Genomic DNA, 10,127 nt, shown 5'->3' on the forward strand with positions numbered 1-10,127 from the left:
AGTCTCAAAGTTAGGCCCCATTTAAAGCTTTAGTTGAACTGATTTTTAAATAAATTTTAATTTTAAATTAATTTTTTAAATATTTTTAGGTTTTTTTATATGCTGCTATTAAAATAAAATTTAAAAATAAAATAAAAATATAATTTTGATGTAATTTTAAACAAAAATATTTTAAAAAATAATTTCAATCCCAATCCTAAAACATGGCCTTAATTAGGCAATGCAAAACATTAATAAAGAAAAAGACAATACAAATAATTGTAAACATAATCCATTAACGCAAGATGGATGGATTTGTAATAAAATCAAATCATATAAAAAATCAACCAGCCATAGAGCTCTCACGGCTACCTCTCTGTAGCTCATGTGCAAGACAAATGCTTCACAGCTTGTCTTAATTCCTCATTAGACTGTGATCTTCTCCTATATTGATTCCTGAAACTCCTTTTGGGGCGTCATTTAGAGTATTGGGATTATTAAATACAGTTCAAAACAATTAATGAGGACCAGTACAAAGCATTGATAAGGAAGATTCCAAAACAGTTGCAGCTTCGGATGATTTTTAATTAAAAAAGATTTGCATTTCGTGCTCTCATCCTTTTTTCTTGTTTCTTTTTTCTAGAGCACACACCTGCATTCATCATATATATATTAATTTGGTACAACTATCAAATAATTTACTGTTTCTTTCTATTTCCCTTTTTTTTTTTGAAAAATTAGTGATAGAACACAATTTTTTTAAAAATAATTATTTTTCCAACTCAAAATTTCAGTAAAAACCCAATATTGACCCCATCATCACACCGTTTCATGCATTTTCTCAAGTTACATAAGCCGGACACCAAAATCTTTCATGCACACAATTCTTTCCCGTATGAACACTAGCATGAGTGGAGGGGAACCCTCCTTTTAGTTTTTGTTAATTGTTGGATAACATGATGTTTTTATTTTAGATATACCCCTTATCAAGTGGCTGAGGCAGGGGGTGACGGGGGCTCCAAACCTGCAAGAAAATGTTTTTCGCAGTCCAGTTTTAAATTTCAGTAAAAACCCAATATTGACCCAATCAACACACCGTTTCATGCATTTTCTCAAGCTACATAAGCCGGACACCAAAATCTTTCATACACACAATTCTTTCCCGTATGAACACTAGCATGAGTGGAGGGGAACCCTCCTTTTAGTTTTTGTTAATTGTTGGATAACATGATGTTTTTATTTTAGATATACCCCTTATCAAGTGGCTGAGGCAGGGGGTGACAGGGGCTCCAAACCTGCAAGAAAATGTTTTTTGCAGTCCAGTTTTTTTATTGTAAGTATTTATAATTTTAGTAAAAATAACCTAAATTTTAATTTTTTAAAAAATAATTTTTTAATTTGGCCTCCCTAATTTTTTGTTCTTGCTTCATCCTTGCCCTTATCTCTTTCCATATAATTTCAAATTCATTAAATGGTATTTGACCCTCTTTTTAAGTCGACAAAAAATGAAGAAAAAAAAAACATAAATAAAAACATTGTGGGTTGATGATAAATAGTGTATTTATTTGTTTGATCTTTGGCTCATCATCATTAAAAAAAAACGAGTTGCATAGATGATAATTACATGCTCTCTTTCCTTCGATCAATACTAACTACAACCCTTTATCTTAATTCAATTTTTGATGGAAGTTTTAACCGCTCATCACTACCAATAATTAATGTTAATCATTTCCCAATAATAAGATAGAATCTCAAAATCTTTATTTAAAGGATGTAATCCCCTAGATCTAAGAATATAAAAATCTCATTAATAAAGAGAATTATATTTACAAATCAGATCAGAAAAATAAATAAAAAAGATAAAAAAATCACATCAATATATATATAAAATAAAAGAGGTTGTCAGCAGCTTCTTTTAACCTGGATTAGAGTTTACAAGAGATGTTATGCCTAAAAAACAGAAAAGAGAGGAAAATAATAAATGAAAAGTCACATATTTTAATTAATTACAAGTGTGAATTAACATTGAATTAAATCTCATTTTGAATCAAAAGCAGATAAACCGCTGAACTAGATGGTTGCAGTGTTTCTTTATCTTTTGCCTTTATTTTATCTTGATATGTGTCAACTAACACTAATCTTCCCCCGACGATTATCAATCGAAGATAAAAGGAGTGTTATAACTCTAATATCAATCTAATATCATAGCTCGATGCATTAAAAAAGAGAGAACCAGACACAAATATTAATTGAGATATGAGCTTATATATTTCTTAATTTACAATAAAAAGAAAACTTTGGTAATTGTGCAATACTGGAATATATTCAGGCCATAAATTGACTGATCGACAAGATATTGATAATTGTGAGGGGTTTTGATGATCTAAATTAATAAATTCATGGCTGGCAATATAGTATTAGCTCTTATCTAGTTAAGAGTCAAAGGACAAGTATGCAATCATTGATTAATAAATAAATGATGCCTACCCCATTTGAGGAAGCAATAGAATTTACATTTGGAACCTATTGGTTGCGGAAGAGACAGCCACATCCTTCCCTCAGCCCCCAAGAGAAAACAATAGCAGCAATATTAACAATTCAAACACAAATCTCCACGGCAATAAATGCTTTTAATGGCACCCTAAACCTAAACCTAAGATATCTTCTTGCTCTGATTTATTGAAACCTTTAAATGATAATGTGAGAGGTCATCTGTTTCTGTACCTAAACATCAAAATATCATTAAAAACATAATAAAATAGTTATTTTTAGCTATTTGGCTATTTTTTTTAATATTATTAACTAAAACTTAATAATATTCTCGCTCGATTACTGTATGAACAAAAATATATAGAACAGCTAAATATTTTGGATGTCCTCTAGTTTCAAGCATCAATTGTCAATAAAAACACGAGAAATGAAAATTATATGTCCGCTGATTTTTTAAAACTTTCAGCTTTTCGAAATCACCCTTTATCTAAGTTTCCATTTAATTGAGGCTTAATAGAGTAACCACATCATTTATTATTTTGCATATCCAGACGGGCACCGGAAACTTTCACTTTCAAGTTTCAACTCCAAGATTATGATGATCTTCTCTCTCTGCTCACTAGCTAGATGTATTTAAACTCCGTGTAGACAGCGATTTGGTGGTTCTTAGCAATGTCTGACGTACGGACGGTGATAGTAGTGGCCAACTCAACCGGACAAACACTAGCGATTTGGTAAAATCTGGTTGCTGTCACTCTGTTGGTTCATTTCACTTGGAGTCTATTCTTTGAATACCGGTTTACGTGGGATTCATGCATGTGATTAGCCATGTGATCCCTCGTTTAAAACTCAAATACGAGCGCAAAGTAAAATGTATTCACTGTAAATCTCTCACTTCCCCACAGGTAAACCGTGCATCAAGTGATTAACTCGTCGAGAGTGAAGGCATTGCCCCTCTTTTAAAACTCACAAGTATACTTTATACAACTAATTTTGTAGATCATTAATATGAGATAATACAACACATCACATTCACATCAAGTTGTATGGTGTATAATTTCTACGTACGTATGTATACAGTACTCTCTTTATAAAATACTATAGGTTTGATGTGTATTTCATATAATATATATACTATACAAATTCGAGATTCGCCACCCATGTCGAAGTGTGTCATTGAAAGGTATATGCTGCGAATACTACTTCATAGTTTCCCATGCCACTTTGTCTCCCACATTCCAAAGCTAGGCAAGCACAGAATTTAACAAGAGTGTCGTCATATGGCTATACGAAAAGAATATCTCTCAGCTCATCAGCAACATTGGAGAGTCAATAGATTCCAAATTTTGTTCTGTAGAGATCTTTTGCACGTGTACGTGTTCATTATGAAGACAACCTTACGTGTTGCTGGCCCAACTACATTTACATAGATATATCTAGAATTTATCATACATGTGCATGTCAACTATACACATCGTCACTTACATGCTCGACAGCTCCTAATCAGATTTTTTATTATATCATAACCATTTCATATTTTGTCTTCTAAATTCCCTTTCACATCAAATTAAATATACGTGTGTGTACACACACGTACAATATATACTTTCAATTATTAGTTTATGCTTACCGATTATGAACGAAATATATTATTATGAACCGGAAATTATTAGTTTATGCTTATGGGTCATTAACCTCTACTCCGTTATTGATACATGCTATTTTTCTATAAAATATTTAGGTATTGTAAATGTATTGTTTTTTTCTTTTAAATTCAATAACCCAAGTTATGGTCCTGAATAATTAAATAAATTGATTTTATTTTAATTAAACAAAAAAAACCCTTATCGAAGAGTAGGAAAAAAAATACTATAAAAGATAGATTAAAAAAAATTGGTGTGAGTCAAACTAAGATAACATGATAAATATATAATTTATGCATTAAGAGGCTAGCCAATTTGAGTTAACATATTAAACCTATATCCTAAGTCAAGAGATCATGATAATCTGATAGAAAAAAATAAAAAATATCACAAAGTTATTTTTTAAAAAAAATATCTAGCGACAATATAAAAAAAAGCAAAAAAAGAGGGATGTCAATTATGGTTAACTTTTTAAATTCATAAATTAGGTTATTATACTGGAAATATCATCCATGAAAAAATTATGAAGCCTAAATCCCCAAGAAATAAAAAGTTGAGGGAAGCAATTAGAAAAACAATTTCAAAAAAAATCAAAATAAACATATCAATTATAAGAATGAGGGTTAAAATCAAAATAAAAATAAATTAGAGGGCAACAATTTTTTTAATTTAAGGGTTAAATTGGAAAGAATAATTGCATTAACAAAATGATAAAAAATCAAAAGAATTAGACAAGAGTTTTTAAAAATAATATACCATAAATTTAAATTGCATGATAAAATTAAAAACTAATAAAACTTCTATAAAATGACAAAGGGAAAAAATCAGAAATGAAAATAAAATGGATAAAATTGAAAAAAATAATATATGATAAATTAAGATTGAATGATGAAATTAAAAATAAAAAGAATAAGAACTATAATTAAAATAATAAAATAAAAGAGGAAAAATTTATAGTTTTTGAAAGAGAAAATAAAAAGGCTTATTAGCAAAGAAACACTCCATCTCTATCAACATGCGCTACACCACTAGAAAAAGAATTCAATGATACTATAAAAGAGAAATTTTGATCACTATAAGATGCCTCACACACTATTTATAATGCAATAACATCTCTCTCAATGGCTCGTGCATTGCTGATCATACCAAAAACTTTTTAGATTAAAAAATTCATTCAACAAACTTAAAAGATGAAAGTGCCCTCGATCCTAGAATTCATAGAAAAACAAATCTGCATGAAAAAGATCCAAACACCTCTCTATATATGGCTTAATCTTTTTTTTTTCAAAGGTAAATTTATCATTCTATTGTATTTAAAAAGAGAAAAAGATCAAATAACCCTCTTAGCTAGTTTTAAAGTTTCTAAGCAAGAGAATAATTAAGTTATTTTATCATGCTAAAAAAATTCAAAAAAACAATTATATCGCTACACAAATCTTTTATGACTAATATGCCTAGTAAAAAAAAAACTAAAATAATCTCAAATTAAAAACAATTGTTGTTTTTTCGGACAAGGCAAAGCACAATATATATAGTGAGTATATTTCTCTTTCTTTAACCTTCACTTTTGTTTCGTTGGAATTGATCCCAATCCTTTCAAACAATTTTAAGAATTACGGTTAGAATTCTAAAGCTCTAGAGATTGTTAGTATTCTTATAGTTTTTTTATTTCTTCGAGTAAATCCCAAGGAAGAATAAATGTCTTTAGGTTAATTAATTGTTTATTAAGCAGAATTCTTTATTTTACCATTTGTTAATGAATTGAACAATTTCCAGAATTTAGAGATAGAGAGCAACTGTCCGAAAAATACTCGCAAGCTAAATAGATTAAAAAATGACTCTTCATGCAAGATTTTCAGGAAAAAATGATGGATTATTAAATCTCAAGTCATAAAGGATTAATTGTGAAGGTCTAAATAGGCCAATAAATAACCCATTACTAATATATTCACACACACACACAAAAAAGCTTGTGGGGTTCGAGGGAGAGCAAAATAAAATAAAATAAAATAAAATCGTCAACATCTATTTTTGGAACCAATTAGTAGCAATTATGGACAATTTTCGAATTTTAACAACTCAAATTTTATTATTAATTGTTGATGTCAAACTTTGTAAATTTCTCTCAACACTAATAATATCTTATCACCATTACATGTTGGACACTGGCAAAGACAGGATTGAACGATCATAGTGTACAGAGACGAGAATTATATTAATTGAGTCGGATTGTTTCAATGTGATAAATTGAATGATTAAAGAGACTTTATAGTTTCCATGTATCTTTATAGGCCGTGGTTTGTGCCTTTCTAGGCTTTTTTACTTTTGCTTATAAAAATATCGACAGGATTGAACAATTTTATGATTAATAAAAACTGTAATGTGTGCCCTGGCTACTTTTTTTTAATTTGCGCTATGAATGAGAAATTAATATTGATAAAGAATTCATACTTAGTTAATTGTGAAGTATGATCATAGATCTAATTGTAGGAATATTCAACTAATTAATTACCATAATGATAAAAACAAAATGGATAGATTTGTTTTTTGAAAGAAACTAGGACAAGGTTGCAGTCACAGCTTTCATTACATGATGAAAATAGATTTCATTACAAGTCTACAAGATCTCCAGATGAAAATAAAGCTAAAAATTATTATGTATTTGGTACAAAATCCAACATCACATACTTCCAAAACAAAGATTTTCCTTTGCTTCTGAAATGTTGTCTTCAACATGGAAATAAGTACTCGTGATTTTCTTTCTTCTTCTTGAATTTTCATGGACACCTTACTTTGGGCTTGAGCTTGAGTTTCCGTCTTTAGTCTGAGATGAGAGTAGGGCATCGATGGCTTCCTTTACTTGAGAAATATCAGGAGCTTTACCACCTTGAACTGGCCAAAATTCATCAGTGGCTAACACCTGTAAGAGCAGAAAGAAGAAGAAATGCCATGGATCAACTTACATGCACGGTTCAATTCCATATAATAGGAAAAGTTAAGCAGATAAAATTTATCCAAGTAATTACCTTTACTTGCAATTGAAGAAACTTAACATAACTAATGGCTTTCTCTAGCATAGTAACCAAATCAACCTGGGTGAGACATAATTAAGAACAGAGAATCAATAAATTGGATTCAGTTTTAGAGGAAACTAAGCTCATGATCTCTATAAAAGCCAGGGGAAAATGTCTCTAGCAGCGAAGTCTACCTTTGAGCCATTAGGGACTAAATCCTGCAATACCTTAAGCCTCTCGCTAATCCTCTCTCGTCGATTCTGAGAAGAAAAAAAATCATTTTTCTTAATTTTGAAAGAAAAAATAATATTTTTAATATCGAAAACAGGTTAGCCTTGAGATGTTGAAGCAAACCTTGGCAGCAATACTCTGTAGATCCTTAGCTGGACCTGCTGCGGACTTCGGTTTTGGCTTTTTTGTTGCATTGTTGCATTGCTTCTTTAAAGCCTGCATACTCTCTCCCTGCAAACAAAATCGCTTCAAATGTTAAGACCATGAATTCTGTCACTGGTTTATAATTCAAGACAAGGGTTAGCAAAAATTATGAAGAACAACATGAGGATGTTTACAATACCATATTAGGACGCTTATGGAAGCTGCTGGCATCTGCTGTTGCAGAATCCTGAATGCTATCAGCAACAATTGTGGATTCAGCGTATAACCAATCACCATGATTTTCCTTTTCAGTCATGGAAATGAAGCTGCCAGCTCTTTGAAAGCAATTAAAATCTTCCATCAACCGAGGACTTGTGTTACATTTTGGATTCATTTCGTTCCACTGGTAATTGTAACTCAAATTACCCTCCCAGGCTGAGTAGTCATCTTTCTGGCTACTAGTTTGAGAAACCCTATTACTTTGCTCAAAGCTAAGCAAAGATCCGTTATTATGCATGATGTTATCGAATCCAATACCTTTGAAGCTGATCAAAGAATGAGCTTCCTCAACTTGATGGTCAGTAGCCTGAAACACTAATTCACCAGAAATCGCACTGCTCGGACTGCCAAGAGAAGAAGGAGAAGAGGTCATAGCTAAATTCTTGATCATAAGCCCACTGGTTTTCTCAGAGGTGCTATTTCCCTCTTCATGAAATGCTACCTTCTGATATTCATCAAATCCGTAAGACCCCACGGAGGAAAAATCCCCCATCACATTTCCATTATAGGGGCAAGTTTGAACCGATCCCATACGGTCCTTAGCAAGTGCCATTGAGAGGAAAAATGAAGTGGGGTTTGAAGTTACTTTGGTGTAGCTCAAGCTAAGGCAAGCCTATGAAGAAAAACAACAACCTCTAGCCCCCTACTTGTAGGGACTCAAAAATAATATATAATTATATTAACAACAATATAATTTGCATGTAATTTTTTCTCATTGCCAAGTGTGATTGGTGGTCAAAAAGTCCAAGTAACAAGTACTTTATTTCAACAATGAAGCAGAAAAAGAATTTATTTTATCTTTTTATGGGGATTGTTAGCTGGCAGATTTGTAAATAATTTTTATGGGGATTGTTAGCTGGCAGATTGGTGCATGAAATTGGAAGAAGGTGAAGAAAAGAAAGAAGAAAGGAGACGGTAACTAGGGCAAAGCAGCAAAAGCTTCGGCGGATGTATCGGCAATCCCACGTCTTTCAGTTTCCCCAATAGTTACTGTCAGTTTCAAGAACTTAGATTAATTTAGATAGGGTGCAGCTTCCTTCAATCTTTCCTTGTTGCTTTGGCACGTGGATTCATGCCCTAATTTATAATGTCTTACATTCCATGCTACTGTGTAAACTCGCAAAGGAAGCTTTTATGGTTATAAAATTGTTGCTATCAACACTTGATTGGCAAGATAATAATTATGAGTCATCAACTACCACGACATTGAAAATCCCTTTTCAACACTTCACTAATTTTGTTCCCAAAATTTCTCGCTTGTTAGCATGGTTGTGTGTGTGTTTCTAATTTTGAACCCCACCATGTTTTTTTGTGGTAAGTCTATTAATTGTAAGGATCAAAAGAGAGACCCGACAGACAAAAGAATTTCAAGACTTATCGGAGTTAGGACCATGCATCTTGAAATGCATGAATTTTAATTTTTTCTTCTTATAATACTAGCACACCCTAGTTAGCTTGGTATGTAGTTACCATTCATCCTGGGTCTTGTAGAAACCCTAGTTATCAGGAAGGTTAATTCAATAATTCACCATCATGACCTAATTTAGGTTAGGTTAGTGAAAAAACAAGTTTTTATTTTACTAAAACAACATAATTTTAGATTATTATTTTTTAAATCAAATGTTAAGTTGGCCCAAATCAACTTCACAATCCAAGCTTTGAACCAAGCCAATTGTCGATTCTATTCTTATAATTATGGTAGAAACTATTGAGTACAATCCGACCCAAATAGCTTCATACAGGATTGGCCATTAGTTTGCACTAGTAAATCTCTTTAGCAAGAACATGAATATATGCTTGCTGAATTAGAATTTTTTGCTGTATGCAATGGCAGATGGATTAAAGAGAATTCCCTTGCAGAAGAAGAAGAAGAAGAAGAAGAAACATGCCCCACATTTTCGATTGGTACAACATGATGCAGCATTGTCACATCTAAACACAATATACATCCTTATTGAGGAATCATTATACATGAACTTAATTCTTGTAAATCAAGTCAATCACACATTAGTATACACTTGTTACAGCAATCATCAGAAGATTTACTATATACATTAATTGTTACAGCAATCATCAGAAGATTTACTACATACATTAATTAATTAATTAGACAATTTTGAGGACATGTTTCTTTGATGATACATGCCTAGCTAGATCTATAACAACGCAAAGGACCACAACAACTTCAACTATTTAACCATTAATTAATTAGACAATTTTGAGGACATGTTTCTTTGATGATACATGCCTAGCTAGATCTATAACAACGCAAAGGACCACAACAACTTCAACTATTTAACTAGGCATCATTAAGCATATAATAAGCTCATCATCAATGAAAATTAAG

General features: G+C 31.5%; 1 protein-coding gene across 1 annotated transcript; it reads right to left on the minus strand.

The window, feature by feature from the left end:
- Positions 1–6,670: 6,670 nt before the first annotated feature.
- LOC105112433 (putative transcription factor bHLH086) lies at positions 6,671–8,371 on the minus strand. Its single transcript, XM_011008142.1, has 5 exons — positions 7,701–8,371; positions 7,481–7,588; positions 7,321–7,386; positions 7,139–7,204; positions 6,671–7,032 (listed from the first exon to the last, which is right to left on the minus strand). The coding sequence occupies exons 1-5, from the start codon at positions 8,331–8,333 to the stop codon at positions 6,901–6,903; spliced, it is 1,005 nt and encodes a 334-aa protein (XP_011006444.1). The 5' UTR covers positions 8,334–8,371; the 3' UTR covers positions 6,671–6,900.
- Between the last annotated feature and the right edge of the window lie 1,756 nt (positions 8,372–10,127).

This window comes from Populus euphratica, unplaced genomic scaffold (genome assembly GCF_000495115.2).
Source record: "Populus euphratica unplaced genomic scaffold, PopEup_1.0 scaffold335.1, whole genome shotgun sequence".
Taxonomy (NCBI): Eukaryota; Viridiplantae; Streptophyta; class Magnoliopsida; order Malpighiales; family Salicaceae; genus Populus; species Populus euphratica.

Bases quoted from the DNA above. Each gene is read 5' to 3' on its own strand.
- LOC105112433 (XM_011008142.1), bottom strand. From the start codon at position 8,333: ATGGCACTTGCTAAGGACCGTATGGGATCGGTTCAAACTTGCCCCTAT. The intron at 7,589-7,700 runs GTATTGTAAACA...TTTTGTTTGCAG, and splicing joins TCCATAAGCGTCCTAATATG to GGAGAGAGTATGCAGGCTTT. The intron at 7,033-7,138 runs GTAATTACTTGG...CTGCTCTTACAG, and splicing joins TTCTTCAATTGCAAGTAAAG to GTGTTAGCCACTGATGAATT.